The sequence below is a fragment of the Telmatherina bonti genome (genome assembly GCF_933228915.1).
Source record: "Telmatherina bonti genome assembly, chromosome: 2".
Lineage (NCBI taxonomy): Eukaryota > Metazoa > Chordata > Actinopteri > Atheriniformes > Telmatherinidae > Telmatherina > Telmatherina bonti.
Window position 1 is genome coordinate 25212900 of NC_136620.1, and position 20138 is coordinate 25233037.

Genomic DNA, 20138 nt, shown 5'->3' on the forward strand with positions numbered 1-20138 from the left:
GTGTGAAGGGCATTTTAAGCTAGATAATAAAAATGCTTTTGGAAAATATCTCTCTAAGTTCATCAACCCAACCCAATGTTTTAATTAAAAAAATCTTGAAGCCATGCTGTCAATACATGTTGGGTCTTTATTAACCACACAGCTTGAAAATTAGATAAGCTTTACAATGAATAAACCTCCATACATCTTTAGAGCAGCATGAATTGTGGAATGTGATTACAACAAATCAACTGCCAGGTAATCAGACCAAAAGAATAAAATGCAATCCTGCTAAAATTATGTGCATTTTTCTCTCTGGTAAGTGGCAAAAGTAAAAATAAGTTTGAGAAATCCTATGTTTTGAATGACAAAAATTGATTATTTTTCAACTCACAAAAAAAATCTGTCCAGAAATAAATGCCAGCCCCTCTGGTGGCTAATATTTGCAAGTTTGGAGCATTGAACCTGGCTTTATCCAAATGCCACAGAGCATTTTAAACATTACCTGGCCTGCTTCAGGTAAAATTTTATGTAATTTTTTTAAATGCTTTAAGTAAATCACAGCTACAAGTGAGATCAATACTCAGTAATCTTTTTTGCACTTGCAGACTTTGTCCTTGCATAGCTATTTTCTGATACAGGAGGACCTATTTATCACAGATTCACCAGGAGCCACTGCTGAAGTGTTGGCTGCAGTGCTGACTTGTCAGAGAGACAGAGAGGAAACGGAATTTCCTCAGTCGTAGGACTGCCAAGATCTTTCCGGCACAAAGAACAAGCAGGTCTGATAGTTCTTTTCCCTTAGAAACCAGAATACATCCCGACTTGGTGCTTCCTGAAATGCAACTCCATCCCTTGTTCAGAGTAATCAAGTATAGGATTGAAAACTCATGTTTAGACATCCAAAGACACAAACACACACAAGTAAACAAGACAATCGCATAGGAACACCATGTCATGTGGTCTTTGCCTCTTTCAGTCAGTTCCTCGATGGAGAGCATCCCTGCCCTCTTTTTCTCACTAAACATACTCAGCTATTGATTCATTCACAGTCTTTACACACTAAGAAAATACATTCCTTTATTGATTACATAAGTGCTATTCCCTGTGGCTCCTTCAATTTCAAGGCAAAAACGTTCAAATCACATTTACTTTGTTAAACTGCTTTCATTACAAAACAGTCCATTTTAAGTGCATATCAGACCTAATATACTAACCTCGTTTAGCTGTAAATAAAACAACTTTTTGCATTTAAAAACCTAAAACATAAACTTTGGGACTTCTCTGTAATCTTTTGACACAGACAGCTCACTGTCCTAGGATGTCTTCATACTGACAGCAGCTACTCCCACTTCACATTTGACAACTAGTATTGAAAAACTGGCATTGTCCGCTGACATTTAGAGTTAGTGACGTGCCGATGACACTAATGGACTACCACTCCGCGCCCCCTGACATTATCCTGTCTCTGGCTCGTCTGTCTTGATCTGCCCCACCCACCCACACACCCACACACACACACACACACACACACGCACACACACACACAGTTTACCCCTGAGGACAATCAAATCAACATGCACTGACTGTGCACATTTGCTGAGTGTGAAATACATTTTAGAATGTATTTCACACACAATGTCTGGAGTTAGTTTAAGTCATGCAGACCTAGAGTTAAAGTCTCTCTTGACTTTTAAGGAGTTGTACATATTTTGTATGTTTATAGAGCTGTGCTTTGTATATGGCACAGGTGTCAAACTCCAGTCCTCGAGGGCCGGTATCCTGCAGGTTTTTGTTGTCTCCAAGCTTCGACACACCTGATCAAAATTCACCAATAAGTTGACAAGAAGCAAGTTGACAACAAAAACCTGCAGGATACCGGCCCTCGAGGACCGGAGTTTGACACCCCTGGTATATGGAGATTATCCACACAATCCTGCCTCAACAATATGCTTCTACTTTAAAGGAAATTCACTATATTTTTCATAATTGGGAAGATACAGGCCAGTCCCATACATTTATTGGTTGCCAGTTCAGACCTGAAACATTTGATGAGTCTACCCTTTTTGTTCTTGTTAGATCAGATTTAATTTGTAAGGCTGCTTCTCTCTCACTTTATGTGCATCACATCTTCTTTGAACCAGAGTAAAAAATATAAAAAGTTAGGATACAAACCCTTCTTGGTAGCTGCTGTCACACAGGATCTGGCATCTGCTTGTCATTACGGTAGGTCACAGACCAGGGGACGAGGCCACACAGACACATTTACAAAAGACATCTAGCAAGTAGCCATTTTTCCAGCTTCAGGTTTAAGGTGCAGGATGCATCTGCTAGTCTTTCGGAGGAAAGCCCCAGCATATTGTTACTGGTGATGATGGGGAGGAAATCAACCATTGCTAAGAGGCAGTTAGTTTGTAGGGCAAGTTGGAGAATTTAGGCTTGTCCACAAAACACATCTGAAACTCCAGGGTCCACTTCATACTTACAAGAGGTCAGTTTTACAACTTCCTGGAGAAAGATGCTTTAAAAACAAAGAAATGAGAACCAACTTCGTGCGACTGATTGATCCAGGTGTCGTCCATAAAGGTGTGGCAAATTTAAACTTGCTTTACCTTTTAGCACACCGAATGTGGATAACATATGCACACACAGATCCATCTCAAGTAACATAAAGAAATTAATAGGTTCTGAGATGGAGCGCAAAATCCACGGCAACCAGTCTGAATGCGGCCTAATTGTACATTTTGCACAATTTCCCATTCACATCAAAATTAAAATCAAAATTGTCACTGGACACCTGGCAAGTGGTCTTCATCAAACTCTGGCTACAAATCCAATTTCCTCACCATGAGGTAACCTGCCAATGAAAATACCTCGTTTTGTGATCTGATCCTGTCAGCAACCACTCAGGGCTCATCAGATGTGGGAAAATGCATGTTTCTACATGAGCTTTGAGTGTCACTTCTGCTTTTCTTCACCTTGACAGTCGAGGCTGCCGATTCAATCGCTCAAATCAAATCGGTCAACATAAATTGCTAAACACTGCGTGAGCATATAGTATTTGGGAAACTTCCAAAATAACACCAGATTTGAAAAAGATTCAAACCACACAAAACAAATTAACCTCATTACAAAAAGGACAAGGTATGACTAAACAAGTTTGGCCACACTGTGGGCTCACCATACAAAAAAGTCTTTTGCTTTATTAGAATAAATAAACTACAAAGAGTATATAAACAATACTGGCAGGTAAAAACCGTACTTGGCAGGCATTCCTGCTGTTTTTTTTTTGCCAATTTCCAGTAAAATATAGCAGCATTCTGGCTGAGACTGCATCTGAAGCTAGGAAACTAGGTTAAATCCAAGCGTGCTAAGGATATACATAGGGGTTAAAACACTTCCAGCTTTTGTTAAATGAATCCCAAAATGTAACATTATGTTTCTGCACAACAAGGAAAATAACAGGGCAGGTGCCCCCCCCCCCCCCCCCCCCTCCATGCAGTCCTCCCCTCTGTCAGTCTGCCTTCTCGTGTTGAGACTGTGAGGAAGTAGAGCTGAGCGCGAGAAGATCTGGATTGTGTAGGAGGTGCTGGGTTGACTGCAGTGCTGCGGGGGAGAAAACACGGTCACCATTCCAAGCTCACAAAGATTGCATCTTCTTCCTACTGTGAACTTCTGCGAGCTGCTGTTTCACAACAACGTGTTGTGTTGTAAAAAAATGGTTTTCTCTCACACATGCTTGTATTGATACATATGAAACGAAGTCTGCTCGAGATGTAAATTACAAATGCAGCTTTTCCATCTTCTGCAATAACCAGGGCCTAGCATATGCAGAAAACATTTTCCAAAGTCTGTTATAACACTTCCTGCAAATCAATGTACACGCTTACCTACATTTCTAATGCAGTTGGACTTTAAAATAGATTTTACAATCCAATTAAATTACATTTACTCAGAGGAGTCAACTGAAACTCACCCTACATTGATGAGGCATTGATTTCTTTTGCGGAAGAGTTTTTTACAAAGCCGCAGCAATGTTCTCATTATAAATGCAGCTCATTAAAAGGGAGGCCTTTGTAAGTGTGTCAGCGTGTCAGTGTGACAGTGGCACCAACAGTGAAACTGAGACATGGCTCGACACTGTAGACTTTAACACTTAACCGCATGCAACACATTTTAGCCTAAAAACAAAAAATCTGAAGCTATATTATTTATGAAAAAACACAGTGCATGGTCAAACGGTTGTCATTAGTTTTCTTTGTTAGAAATAAGAATGTAACTACATCTTTGTGTTCACAGCCTTTAGGAACGGCTGTTAGTTACATCCTCTAAGCTTCTTATCGCTTTCCTCCCCAGAGTCTGGCTGTGTGAGCTGTGGAGCAGGGAGGTGCGAGTGTGTGTCGCCCTTCCCATCAAATGGCTGTCAGGTTGAGCTTATCGTGGGGGCTGCAGGGGGTGACTCCTGACCTGTAGAGTGACACCCAGCGTGGCTGCCTCACCCCCCCAGCCTTGGAGCTTTATGTCACCGTGACACCTCCCATGCCAAACGCCTCCTACCTCCAACACACATGCACAGAGTGATCATCTGACCCGTGCCAGCAGCGTTTCTCTCACACAAGCATGCAGGTATTTGAAGGCATGCGTCCACATCAAGACCTGCCACACCTGAGTCCTGATAGTCATGTAAAGATTGCCCCCCCAAAAAAAAAGAAAAAAAAAAAGGTAAAAGCAGTGATAGAAAGGCCTGCCAGTGGGAGCTTCTGGCACAGGAACTCAAGGCTTTGTCACTTCTTTTTATTGAATATAGATGACGCAGGCAGCCCTTGCCCTGACACCATCTTATTTCTTCAAATGTCACCAGAGATGTTAGAGCTGATATCTTAGACTTGAGGTTGGGAACGGCGGCGGGGGAGGTGGGGGGGGGGGGGGTTGACCGGATGCTTCGTGCATGGTATGATACAGATAAGAGAAAGCATGTGTATTCTGTCAGCTCCTTTCATTTCTCCAGTTGAAACAGCCTCTTATTTGGTCACCATCCTGCAGCACCAGACATACAGTAATCCTGATCATTGACATTGAACAGTATCAAATAATTTTTGATTAAGTTAATTACAATTTAAGCTACTAACTCTCAGTGCTACGGTATAATAAATGAGCATGTTTCCCAAATTTTTTGTTTTGTTGAACATCATGTTAACAGATGAACACAAATTATTGTGTTAAAAAAGCAGAATAGTTCTTGTGCACCACAGTTTTTCTTCAGCTGCCTAACTTTGATGCTTTTAACCATCTACCCAGTCTCAAGTTGACTCTAGTATATAGTATAAAGGTCCTTGACTTTTTTGCAACAGCCCAGAAGAAAAATTATTATTTAGGTGGCTAGCTGAAAACTTCATCATAAAAACTGCAATTAGTTAAAAAAAAAAAAAAAATATATATATATATATATATATATATATATGAATTGAATATTATAAAAGAAATAATATAAAAAAGTCAGTTGCAACAATGCAGACTTTTGCAACTTCAAAAGTTTATACACACTTCCCTATCCACATCTAAATGGTAGGTGTGACAATGAGGCAATGCCATGCATATTAAGTCTAATTCTAAACATGTACTTATAACTTATAAATAAAAAATAAGGGAATTTCAATTGAAAGGGGAAGTAGAAATAAACTATGGCATCTAAAACCAACAATGTGCATATGGATCAGTGGATTAGCACTTTCTACTTTTTGTTCATTTGTGAACCAAATGAATCTTAGAAAGTAATTAAAAGTTATGTAGTGATATAGTAACACACGGAAAGACTTAAAATACTGAAATAAAGATGAATTTAAAGACCAGAGTGAGTAGCAGATAACTGGACAATTTTTGAGTCTTCATTGTAAAGCTGCAGCATTTTACACTGTGGATCAATGAAGCAGTTTCATGATCTGCCATGAGTTTAAATGGAGGGTTCTCTACAGATAAACTGAATGAATTATGTTTTAGTGTTGGCTTTACAAATGTAAATAACCACATCCACTAGCATGTATGCATTCACCACAAGACAGATCATAGAAATGACGAACACAGACACAGACTTCATTCTCTGGTGAGAAAAACATTACTTCACAGTGTCTTTACAAAGCTTTTGGCTGCTTGTTGCTTAGCTGATGCTCAACGTCATCTGAATCTATCTGAATTACACTTAAATCATAAACACATAAATAATGTAAGGCAATGAACAGATTTTTTTTTTTTATCAACAAACAAAAGAAACTGAATGCAGAGATGACAACTCAAATACACAAGTGCCTGGAATCTGATAAGAGTCTGAGTCTTACTTCTAGATGCAACTAAAAATGACTTAAGTATTGCCAGTGCACTGGAAACTAAACTAAACACCCCCCACCCACTGTCAACTGATTTCCATTCCATTAAGAGATTTCTAAATTAAAAATTCTGCACAAAAATGCTGAACTTCCTTCTGCCTCTTTTATGGCTGCACTAATGAATGGACTGTGTTTCTAGCTGAAATCCATCCCAGCACACAATACTCCCTAATTGGGATGAGACAGGAAAATGCATTCACGTGAATGGCAATAAATTAATGAGGGCCCTTCTGTCTGCTTAAACACAGATAATCAGCTAAGAGACACCCTGGATGCAGATGTACAGCCCCCTGTCTGGATTCCTTTGCTCTTTGTTTTCACCAGTGTTTGTAGTGGAAAGCACAAGCTGTCAGGTCTGTTCACACTACTCATAATACGCAAACACACACAAAAGTTGAGGGCATAATTTAACAGTCCAAAGCTTTGCAAAAAGACACCATACAAAGAAAGTTACACATATTTTAAAATACAGGGATTCTTGCGGCTGTTGGGTCACAAAAATAAAAAATAATAATAATCATTCAAATGAACAATAAATGCAACAATTCTATGTGCACATACTGATATTTCTACACAAAAACCATAGTCACCATGAATAAAGTCACCTTCCAAGTTATCAAGTCATGGACGTAATAACTGGGGAAGAAAATTATGTCTCAATGCAGCTTGCTTTCTTTGGCTTGGATACAGTAAACAAAAGCACCGGGACAGACAATATTTCATTTTCTCCAATCTGCTGTAACATACTGCTTTAAACACACACATACACAAACACACACTCACACATACACGACAACGGCCTCCTTTTACAGTGAGTTTGATTCATTAAATAGATGTTTGGCTCACTTGGGATTGGCGTTGAGAATCTAAGGCATGTAAGTTCGTTCTCTACGATGTTCCCGCCGCATAATAAAAGTTGACAGTCTTTGATCTTGATAGGAACGGGAGAGTAAAACATGTAAGATGAAGCTAAGTATTACTCATGGATGACGCCACTCTGAGGTCATCCTCATCTAAGTGAGACCGGCCCAGTAAGTAGGACAGCGAGATTACATCTATCCCAAGGTGATATTGCCAAACAGAAGGAGAATGATAATGCCCTACAGGACCAAGATTGTTGGAATCAGTAACGGGTTCCTTTCAGTTTCTGTGCATGTCCATTAAAGGATAAACTGCTTCTCAAGTTCATTTAAGCCCAAATGGCCATAAACAATCCAGCAGTCAACACTAAGCTGCATAGAAATGTATTGTCTTACAGTATAAATTAGAAAAAAAAAAAAAACAGCTTTCCTTCCAAAAGAAAAAAATGTTTGGACACACTTTCTCATTAAATCTAATTGGGAACTGTGTTCAAACATTCGACTGGTACTGAATGTCAAGGATTTTTTTTTTTTTTTCTTGTGCGACCTGTGAAATTTTGTATGTTAATGATGCATCAACACAAACTGCTTTTAATGGTACCATTTTTTTTCGAATGCTCGATGAATGCATGCATAGTTTAAGGAAGTAATGCAGAAAAAAGTTGTGATTCTGAGGCAGAAAATGTACAAAATGCTTCTTTATTTTGAACACTTTAGCCTTAAAGCCCAGCAAGATGGTTCTCTGGACAAGACCATGCTAATTTTTAATTGATTGGATGTGAGTATGCTCGAGTTCCAACCATACTACAACACTGCTCAAAAACAGCTGGTCAAGATAAACTAAAGTTGGAAATGGTGCGGGAGCACTGCAGGCAGTTTACTTCTGTTTATATGTTTGTTTCTAAACTAAGGTGAAGCTGTCAGAGGTGGTATAAGAGAAAGTATGTGTGTGTGTGCAGTCATTCTGCATCAAGTGGGTAAATAGAACAAGCAACCAAAGTGCCTTATTCTTTAACTGCATGTACGTGGGACAGAGAACTAGCTGGACAGAAATCATGATCAGCCGTTAATACATGCAAAGTGATTTTGGATAGGATGATATGACGAGTGATAAATAAAAAAAAATTCTAATGCTCAGAGCAGTAGGAAGACAACATGGGGCTCTGGGTGCTTGATATGTGGCTGAAAAGGTCAGCTGGGTTCTTATTGAGATAAGAAACACATGAAAAGGAAAAGGTCAATTCATCAACTCCCTCTTAAATCCCACCTGCTCTTCCATAGTGAGATTTGTGGACTGCCTGATAAAAACCCATTGACTTCATGTCTCACGGCCAATGTGGCACCGTTTGTGTCTGAGGAGTGCAGTGCACATCTCCAAGGCTGGTGCATAAGACCTGGATTTTAATTACCTTTTTCATTTCCCCTTATCTATAACATTGTGTTGAAAAACAAACAATACGAGCCACTGAGATCTGATAGAGTGAAGCAGTCGTGCAATTGAATGTGTGATTCACAAAAAAAAAAATTAGACTATGAAATCTTCAGTTATCAAGTCAGTGTGAGGCACTGGTGATGCAACAGTGGATGGCAACAGCAATAGATGATGAGAAGGGATCTACATACATTTAAAAGGTAAATGATTCTCCTGTAAAATGCCTGAGTTGAAAAGATCATTTCAGCATTTTTAGGTCTTGATTTCAGCCTCTGGAAGCCTCAAGACATACAGCAGTAATGCCTGCAGACAAGCGTTCGTGTTGTCATGAAAAATGATTGGCTGACAGATCAGGCGTACAGTTAGAAGCTGCAAGATGTAGCACAGGAAGAGCTGTGGAGCTGATTATGGGACAAAGCTGAGTCAAATATATGCATATAAATGTTACTGAGACCCAAGATGGATTTGTGTGTCTGCATCTGTCTGGCTGAACCCTTGCATTGTTTTGAAATTGTGAAAGTGGCGCTGAAAGGCCAGATTATACATCAGGGTAATCTTTCTAGTGTAGACACAAGATCAATCAATTCTCTCCTCCCCCTCTTTGTCCACTCCTTTCAATTTTAATGGTTGAGGCACCTCTTTCATACAAAAAAAAAAAAGAAAACTATAATGCATCAAGAAGATGGATGAGGACATTTGAAGCTAATTGTCTGGAGATAGTGGTGAAGATGTGGTCGGGGGGCATGAGTGTAAGGTTCAAAAGCCTTAATGTACCATCACAGCCATCACAGGCGCATGTCATAGGGTTTCAGGAAGGACTCGTGCAGCAGTAGTGGGAGTAGTGCTGCTTTCAGAGGCACGTTTTCTTGTGTAAACTGTTCAATATGACTGAATAGTAAAAAGAAAGCTTATCGCTTTTTTTCCTGAAATAGAAAAACATTGTAAAGTTCTAACAAGAAATTAGTTTCCAGCCTCATTGACAATGACTTAAGATGTTTTTTCAGGTGTTGTGATTTACTGTCTACCATGAGCAAACACCTTCAGCATTGCTGTAGATAAATACTTTGCAGTATATGTGAAGAGCAGAAAGCCTGTATGTTCCAGGCAGAAGACGGGACGATCCAATCCCGACGTGCCGACTGGAGCTTCACAGATAATTTGCACTGCACAGAATCAATGAAAGGAGAAGCTAACCCAAGGTACCAGAAATGTTGTTCTCCAGTTGCACGAGCTTGGTGGAGAATACACCCAGTGTATTAAACTGTTGTTGGAAGAGATAAATACACTGTGGCGTTTCTGGCTTATTATTATTTATTGTTTGCAAACTGTTTTAGAAACAATGAAAAATAACTTTATGGTATTATTTATCTCCCTCTTTTGCTTAAAGTGATTATGTACAGCAGTTTCCTTGAACTGTGCTTGTTTTAAAGGGTCTTATAAATAAAGTTGAGCTGAGTTGAGCTGATTAGAGTTATTTGTGGTTGCAACAGTATCAGATTCTGCAAACCTTCATGCCTTACCGAAAGATGGTAAACTAAAATCAATTCAGGTTAACTGAAGTTGTAATATTTTCCCATCCAAAACACAATAAGACACTGGTTTGCAGTCCTTATTCTTTTGAGTGACGGAAACACTGCTTCTTTTGCTACTATAATAAATGAACATTTTTAACGTTGGTTCAGTCATTATCTAGTATATACAGCAAAATGAGCATGCTTCTGTTGACGGCTGAACATATTTTTTTTTCAGTCCCTTAGCTCTCTGTCCCATTCTCAAAACTGATCTGGGGCTGCAAGACAGGTCACTTCCGTATTTTCTCACACATTATCATTGCATGAATGAAGAAAAAGAAACAGATTAAATAATAACTGTTGATAATCAGACTCTAAGTTCATCAGATCACACAACAGTATGATCCTTATATTTATTATGAAATTTTTTTTCTTAAAAACAATCACAAAATTATTTAACCCACAAATTATTTAAGCCCTGATCCACCCCTAAGTGACAACTGTCACACTAAGCAGCATTTTTATAGAAAATACTAAATACTGCTAAACCAGAAAACACAAATGTTAACTGCTGCAGGCGTTCTGCATGCGGAGAACCAGGCACCTCGGTTTGCCAACCTTTTCCTTGGGAAGTCTGGCTGCTCTGATAGGTCTTCAGCCTTTCATTGACAAGACATCCATTACACACATGACTAGTGGTGGCGCAGAGGAGGCAGCAGCAAGTCAGCCGCATCCTTCTTAGACAGTCTCTGGTCCACAGGTTTCTCATCTGGCGCTAACACAGAAAGCACAGTACTCTTCCTATTGCAGGGTCAATCTCCCAGGGATTACCTTTCACCTTGTGAATAAATGCATTCTTCCAGCTCTTTTTTTTTTTTCTTTGTTTCCCAGGTCTGCCTGTCCTTACCGCCGACCTGGTAGATCTACTTAACATGACATCACTAAAGCTCCAACATTCCATTACAATGCGGTCGCCTTTCTGAACACTGTTGCACCCGAAAAATTCATGAACAGTTTTCTGGTTTTATTTTAGAATATTCACTAAGACTGGGTTTTGGTTTCCCAGAGAAACATTTGTGTGTGTGTGTAGACGTGAGTGTGTGTGCAGCGGGTGCCTCATTCTCATTCATATGCATCAGCAAGTTATCAGGGACTGCTGTGCCTCATTGAGCTGAGAAGCTGCTTTCCATTTATTTCTCAGATGCAGTGGAAAGTGATTCTTCTCCTGCCTAATAAAAACTTACAAAACTGGCCGTGCTGGTTTCTAAACTTCCACCACCAAAAAGAAAAACCCGACTCTTTGGAAAAGAGCAGCACAATGAAATATGAAGGGTTGTTGCTCTGTGCTGTGATGGAGTAAATTCATTACCCAGCAACATTAAGAAGAGCTGGGAGCTACTTTGGCTTTTTGGTGGTTTAAATGTTAATTTTGACAGTCCCCTGGGACTTTTCTTTTGACTGTAGCCCCGTTTGCATTAAAAATGTCAAAGAAACTGCAGAGCATATACACTTTTATTATTGCTCTTACTGCACTGCAGCTCTCATCAACATCTGCCATCCTGTTAATTAGGCCCCAAAAAAGCTACACATCGCTGGTTTTTAGTGGTGCGCAGACAATGTGTGACTCTCATGAGGGGGAGCTCATAGGCGCAATGGGAATTAAAAAACCCCTGATAGATGATAGAAAGAATCTTCAACTGTATGCTTGGAAAGGTGTCCCAAGCAGCTACCTGCTGCCCATCACAAGCTGTAAAAGTCTGGCTTGCCATACCATTAGAGCAGAGGTGTCCAGCTCCGGTCCTCGAGGGCCAGAATCCTGCAGGTTTTCTATGTATCCCTGCTCAGACACACCTGATTCAAATTAATTAGTAGTAGAGCTTAATCAGTTGTGCACGTCATTGGCTGTTTGATCCATTTAGTGGAAGCTAGTTGTGTTGGAACAGGAATACATGGGAAACCTGCAGGACTTTGGACACCCCTGCATTAGAGCTTCTGAACTTTTATCCAAAGGGTTCAACAAGTTTTCAGCTCCACTGACCAATGATGATAAGAATATGTTTTCTTGAAGACATGCTGGAAGGAAACCAGCTGAGAGCAGCTGGAGCAAAAGTGGAAAGAAAAGCCATCAATGAGAATGAGCAATCGGAGGAATCAAACGGGAAGAAAGACGAGCCAGGACGGCAAAAGACGGAAAGATGGATGGGAGCTAATCAGCTGGTGGGGTGAATGAAAACCCCATGAAAAGGCTCCTCTGTCTTTTTCTTCAGACTACAAAGTGGATTCAATATATAAAGTAAAAAAAAAAAAAAAAGAAAAAAAATCGGCTCAGTGAGACATTTTTGCAGGCCAGCTGGGAAAGGTGAGCACATTTTCATGCAGAACACCTGCAGCCGTGAGAATAGAGGAAAGTGAGAAAGCGGAGACAGATATGGGGAGCCGGCTAGTAATAAATCTCCCACAGCTTGTAGGGTCAGGCAGACGGGGAGAGTGTCAAAATAGTTTCTGCGTGTGAAGGGAAGGAGGGAAAGGTGGCTGGCCAGCCCCCCTGCTAGCCGAATGAACCTGCCACAAGGCTGGCCAGTTGCAGTGTCGCAACAGCGAGCCTCCTTCGCTGCGTTTGCACACATTCACTGATCTTCCATAATTACAGCAGAGTGGAGTAGCAAGTGCACATGTAAAGATGTGTTTAGGTGTGTTTGTCTCTAAACCATGGACTAACAGAGCAATAAACACAAGCATCTACAAAACAGGAATAAGAAAAAAAAATGTGTCAAGGAAGGAAACTGTCCAAGCTAGAAAATACTGTCAGTGGTGTGAGCAGTGACAGCAGCTTCCTATTGTCAAAACACACTTTTCCTGACCATAAAGACATGGTGACATACTGGTACTGCTGCAGGGAATGCACTGCTTCTCAACAAGACCCTTCTCTTTATTTCCCTTCCCCGTATTTTCTGCCTGTTGTGATGTTTTCTCTGTTTGCTGTGCTGTTGCTGAGAACTGCTTGTATTGTCTCAGAGGACATCTGCAAGTGTGCACATGGATGTGAGAAGACAGCAAAAACATTTTTTATTTTACCTAGTTTTTTTGTTTGCTATGATGACTTTTTCCTTCGCCCCGACTCTCGTTCCTTCCCCGTGTTGATCACGTCACCTGTTCTTTTCATCCCTCCTTGATTTCCCTCCTACTCTGCATCTTTTAAAGACTCATTTTCTATTCCCATCCCGGTCTTTATCCTCCACACTCTATAACCATCCCCTTCCTCCCACAGTGGTGCTCAGAAGCAGGTGCTGATGTTGCAGCTCGTGCCTGAACCAGCTCAGTGTGTCAGTGGGTGGACAGACATGCCAGAGAGCTCTTGTCAGCGCCGACTGTGCCCTGGAGACCAGCCCCACTTGGCAAACACAGATTCCCTTCTGCTAAAACCACAAGGAAAAGAGTTCAAACTACTTCTTAACTGCTGCAAAGGCACAAAAGCCAAGATAATCACCAAAACAGCAGTATCTTTATGGTACTTCTGAGAGGGGAGTCTGCAATCACTGCCTACTCATCCTTCAGAGTCTCTTGATAGTTTCTGTGTGCTAATATCAAACAGAGCATTGGTGGAAAAAAAACAAACAAAAAAAACCTCTTTCAGGGGCTTGAAGCACCATGTTTTCACTCTTTACCGGAGTTCAGAATCACCCCAACGACATCCATCAACAGAGTTTGGCAGCATCTCGTGTTGCGTGTGAGCAGAACGCCTTGGGCTGTGGTTAAGTTTAACCAGTTTACCTCCCCCGCCTTTGCTTCTCACCCCATCACTTCGCAAGGCTAAAGAGAGACGTTTCACGTCTAATTAATGCACAGGATGGTTGTATAAAACGTCTAATGAGGCTGTGATCACAACAGCGTGAAGGCACTACTGGAGGGGAGGGGACGAATGACACCCCACTTCCAGGAGACATGGAGCTTCACAGTTATTAGCATGTCTCGTAGGCTCATGGAGAAACTGTGGTGTTCTGGTGAATTCATTCAAATCTATCTGCCTTACTCTGTTTATTAGTATTGTCCTTTTGCCAATTTGTTAAGTGTAATTTCATAAAAAGTCCTGCTGTTGTGTCAGTCTAAATTATGTAAATGATATAAATAGTGCAGTGACTGCTTTAAAATTTGCATCAAGTTACATGACTGATCTAAAGACCACCAACATCAATTGTTCCTAAGAAACCAAAGACGAGACCTGTTGGTATAAGACCTAGAGGTGAAGAAGTGCCACAACTTCATTAGAAGATAAAATGTTCAACAGATGCTGTGAAAATGAGCTCAGGAAGAACTTGGCTCCAAAACCAGGTGCTCCTCTTCCAGAAAAACAGAAAAAAAAACCAAAACTTGCTCTCTCAGCACAGCTCATCCACCAGCAGGATGAATGAGCTGCACGCTAGCTACTCTCTAAGTAACTGCTCATTACTCATAACACATCTGGCGGTGAGTAAGAAGTCCCCCTCTTCATTTTTTAGCCTCACTTTCATTTTACACATCAATCCCATGTTGCTACCTTTTCCATCATCTCCTTAAAAATACTCCCAACATAGCTCCAGAGCAGAAACTGCTCTCCTCTCTGCATGCATAATAAACCCCATGAAACAACACGCGCGATCGGTGCCGGAGTCAGAGCTCACCTGTGCAATCTCATACAGCAGCCTGTAGTGTTCTTCTCGCTTCTGTAAAGTGCACAGATTGCAGCCCATTATAGTCGTCGTGGAAACGCCAGGCGTCCAGATCTCCCCGAGCAGTGGTGGTACGGACACAGGGGGGTCACCCTCCACACTGGAGTGCTGGTTCTCATCAGTCACTCCTTTGCGGGCATCTCTTTCAGGCGTCCCATTCACACATTCAGACAGTCATAAACAACCCCAGCTTAGAGGAACAGAAGGTTCCTACTGAGTGTAACGAGAGAGGGATCAGATGTGAAGAGTGAGCAGCCGCTTCAGCATCAGCCGGGATGCGTCCTCTCTCCTTCTATTTCAGCCTTACACATACACACACACACACACACACACACACACACACACACACACGCTCACACGCCAGAGTTGTGACTCGCGTTCACTGAGACACTCCCCCCTTTTTCCTTCTCAGTGTCCGTGCACATGACCACGCCGATACCAGCTCATGAATAATGACAGTGGGGGGGGGGTGCTATAATATTCATGAGGAAGGAGGGAGCAGAGGAGGAGTTTTACTCAGCTGGAGGAGTAAGCTTGAGGAGAGGTGCTGCTTGATTAAAACCGAGGCACACTTACACACTAAGCTCCTTTGTGTGAGCAGGTCTGAGGAGCTGCTCGGATGGCACTGACGGCACAGAAACTGCACTCTGTAGGCAAAGCAGGTTGTGTCATGTTCCGGCATGTTCCTTATGGTATTTGATGAAAATCAATTTACTACATGAAAAAAGAAGATATTTTTGACAAACACATAATGATAATCGAAGACGTTCTCTAGTTTTGTTTCCATTTTCTTTTGTGACCGAACCGTTGATAGTTTAATAAGATCATTTCCAAAATCACAATGTTATAACTTCATTTTAAGCAAAAGCTAAGTTGGTGCAGAAAGCTCTTGTGATGAAGAGTGTAGAATTATTAGTTGCATATTTATAACTCAGGCACTACAGGTGATCTTGATAACGGGGTTCCTCTGAACAAATTGGCAATCAGGAAAGCCAGAGACTTGAGAGACAATACATCAACCACCATGGTCCCTCAAACTGTGATAATTGCGAGACAATAGACCTTGGTTATTGTCTCCGCTCTGGAAGCCCCTTTCATGAGCAGGAAGCTACACTAACGAGCAATAACTGTTAACAAATTGGCTCCCCAGCCAACAGCGGGGCTTGCTGCACAGGGTACAGCTAGTAGATGAGCGCTCATCAGCTGGCTACTGGGCATCCCACCCCTAGGGATTCCATAATCCGATTTTCCAGGCTTTAATTTTGCTCTGCTGCCTGGAGGTAAGCCAAACAGAAAGCTACATAACCATTATGATTAATACCATCCACTGTCCTTCTTCCTGTCTAGCATCCAAACCGTCCGCCATCCCAGCCGCTACTCAACTTGAAGAAGCCACAAGAAGAGGGCTTTCTATGGTTGCCAGGCAATATCAAATCCATGAAGAGCTGTTCACTAAAGTGTCAATTTGACATCAAAGAGTCTTGTTGGACAACTGGAGAGCTGGGGCATAATGCTGCATTTGATGAACAGTGGTGCTGTTTGCCTTTAGCACAATGGATTGCAGAGAAAATGTGAGTCAGGGACAGTCTTCTGAAATTGCATTTTAAGGATTGGAGCTATGAGCTTGTACTGAGCAAGAAGCACAACTCATGTAGTTGCCTTTGGTCAGCAGAGATTGAAAACGTACAAGTAAAACCACTATGGGTCAAATACTATGTCTTTCCCTTCCATAAATCCAAATGTTACACAGAAAATCCATCGTTTTGGGACTGGGTGACCATCACTCTGATACACTCCATGACCCCAAAAGGTTAAGATGCCCATTGGTCACATAAATGGACTTTCTCTCTTGTGAAGTGAGACTGATCAAGCAGCTTCGCTTACACTCAAGCAGAACCCCTTGATGCAACATGCAGATTGAAGGATGCTCCTTTAGGAGTACATTAAAATTTCTGCTTGTTACAGGACAAGATAAATATACCAGCAACTGCATTTCCAGTCCAACCCGAGGGCAAGATTTGCATTTACATAGATTTCATAAATGTGTTTACCTTCTAACAAGGTGCAGTTCTACTCATTTAGCTGGACATTTCTGATATTAGGGATGTAACAAACTTAATAAAATGCATTGCTGAGCATTTACATAGAAAATGAAAGGTGCTATTGTGTAATAAGCCTGTATTTCCTACTGATAAACAGTGATTCTGTCTCCTCCTTGTGTTCTCTTGACTTCCCCAGCCATTATTCTGTCCTGTCGTACATCATCTGGTCTGTCCTTTGTCGGTTCAAATAGAAACAGCTCCTCAGTTGTGTTCATTCTCGCAGTAAATGGGCCACACATCACAGAGAATAGAAGAATGATTTAGGCTCAGTGTGTTGAGGGCAGTTTTAGGTTTCTTACGCTGCCTTTCCTTACAAGCTGATATTTTGACCTACCTTAAACCTGGGCACATAACCTTCAGTTGATTGTCCAAATGTAAACCCCCCCGTTTTTTTTGGGTTTTTTTTCCATCCGTTTTTCTCAAGCATGCTAATACTGAACTGAGTAACACAAATACAACTGATTAGGATACAGCAAGTGTGGAATATAAAATCACAATCTGTCCTTGCAAACTGCATTTGTATTGATTTCTTGTCTTGGCATGAATACCCCACACCATCACAATGAAAATAAAAGCTGAACTAGATTTATATTCTACTGTATGTTGTCTGAATGACTTGAAAACAATGTAAAACATTGTTTTTCTGCCATTCTAGCATCAACTTGCGACTGCCAGTAATTTCTCTTATGAAGAACAATCCTGACAGCAGTTCAAGCGTAGATATAAGACCCAATTCTGTCTGGGACAGAAAAGAAGGGGGTCATCCCAAATTGAAGGAATAGATATCAGTATACCAGCATTTGTGTATGCTTATGGTGAACCTAACAACAAACAAGAATGCATCTTAATAGAGCTGGAGATTTAATAAGAGGGAGTTATTGCTGTGATTACTTGTCTGTGACAATTCCTGTCAGGAATATTAAGTGTCCCCACAGTGTTTAATACATAAACAGGTTTATTAGGCCAGCTCTGGCACACTGGGTATGTGGAAATCTCTTTGCTGTGAGCACTGAAGATTGAAATCCTGTTCACGTGAACAGAGAGCCGTGGAGATCTGGGAGTGGTTTGTGATTTGATGTGTGGCTCAGATCTTATCGAACACTGCCACTATAAAGCAAACGCTTCTCACGGGTATCCATGTGACCTGATTTGAGAGTAATTAAATGAGGGCCTTTTATGAATGAATCATCGTAGCAGCCAGCTCCCCTCATGACAGCTTTGACAGGAAGTGGTCCAACATTCGGACAAGCGCGCAGGTGGACGCTTCAAAGCCTGTGCAACCAGACCGTGGGAAGCCAACCAAAACATCTTTCTCAATGACAATAAATTATTAAAGAGGTGTGAATCTTTAATTCATGTGGGAACATGACCATGGCTAAAAATAGCGCATTATAGGCTGCCTTGCATGATAACGTATACAATATCACTTTTAAAACATTTAACATAATGCCCCTCATTTTTTTTTATAGACTTTAATGCATTTTAAGTTTATTTGCCCACATAGAGTTGTAGAATTGGCTTTTATACTTGTTCATTTTTCCTAATTAATTATAAATCAGTGTTATTTGACACTCATCTGCTTGCAAAGCCATTAAAAGGAGATGATATCTCTAATGGACAAAGCTTTTCCTTGTCATTAATCATTGTTTTAAAGTTACATACAATCTCACGGGAAAAAGTATGCAACTGTATTTTGCTTCAAAGTTGAATTTTTCTGCTCATGTTCGTCTTTACTAAGACATTACGTCACCTGCTTGAGGATTCTAACATCTACACACACCAGCATATTGACAGACCACACAAAACAGTTACAATGCAGAATTGACACTTGATTAACCCTGGAATCCTCTGGTGGCCAGACCAAACAAAGCATATATCAGACAGCAAGGTCCAGATTTTCTTTACCTGGCTTTTAATCATATAGGGGATGTGTGCCAAGCAGTGGTTACACTGCAGGGACACAAAGCTAGACACTAAAAAGGAAATATCTATGGGATAGGAAAATTATTGAGCTAAATTAGTGGCTGCCTGCAGCTCTGTCACAAAGGAAACATGGTTTGATTCCAGGTAAAAACACCATATAAGCAAGTACATGTCAAGTCAGGTGACAGGTGAGGTTTCAGTGGCATGTTTTAAGTCAACAAATATACAGGCACCATACCTTTACTCAAGATGTTGGGGGTTCAGGGGGAAGAGCTCTTTCCAGATTTCTGCGAACACAGTTGAAAGGGAATCTGTCTGCCAGCCATCTGTTTTCAGCTACAGTAGCACCATAGTTGAGATCAGTCAGCCTCTTTTACACTTATGGAGAGATTTTAGGTGTGACAACAGTCAAAAACAATGGTTTGATGAGATGTTTATGGAATTATGCAAGTAATTTCTATACTTATGACTGATATAGATAAATACTCCACTGAAATGAAGAGAGCACATTTATTCATTCATGCTGAAAAGCAGCTTTGATTGACAGTTGATCCATTTACTTGGAAAGTATTTTTATGACTTTCTAAATGTTTTTTTTTTTTTTTTTTTTTTTTTGCCAGAAACAATGATGTACATCAGGATGAATGTATGTAGGACTGTTCCTTTTGGACTGAAATACATTATTCCCCTGCACATCGGATCTGTATAGTTACAATTTAGATCATAGTTTCATTGAAAAAAAAGAAACTGTTCAAATGCTTTTGTATATGCAAATTTCTCTTATGTTTATGGGATGTAATTTGGCAAATGGGGTTTGTGGATATGTTAAAGACACAATCTTAGGACTGTAAAATTACAGGGACAAGTTTAGATCATTGTCTCCTCCATTTGTATACAGTCCTTGTCTAGCTGGGGCGTCTCTTTATGGTTTTTAACATGCCAACTTAAAAAGAAGGAAGTGCTGAGCTTGATTGCGGGTTTACATCAAACAGAACCTAAAAAGGCAGCTTAGTTTGCCTTTAAACAATCATGGTTGCCTGCTCTTTGATTAGACTACAGAACACAACTTTAACAGTCTCCAGCTAATCCAAAATGCTGCAGCGAGGGTTCTGATGAGGACTAGCAGGAGAGATCATATTCCACCAGTTTTAGCCTCTCTACACTGGCTCCCTGTTAAATCCAGGATAGAGTTTAAAATTCTTCTCCTCACATATAAAGCTCTCCATGATCAAACTCCCTTGTACA

General features: G+C 40.7%; 1 protein-coding gene across 2 annotated transcripts in view; it reads right to left on the reverse strand.

Moving 5' to 3' along the window:
* The window catches only part of LOC306770709 (PDZ domain-containing RING finger protein 4-like), a 158046-nt gene that overhangs the window by 37308 nt on the left and 100600 nt on the right, over positions 1 to 20138 (reverse strand). Inside the window, exon 1 of one of the 2 annotated variants that reach the window (XM_079259609.1) lies at positions 14821 to 15013. The exons of the other annotated variant lie outside the window; for it this stretch is intronic. Coding sequence (XP_079115735.1) covers positions 14821 to 14889 — 69 coding nt within the window. The 5' untranslated portion in view covers positions 14890 to 15013. Of the gene's footprint in view, positions 1 to 14820; positions 15014 to 20138 lie in introns of those variants that run through there. 2 annotated transcript variants of the gene reach the window in all.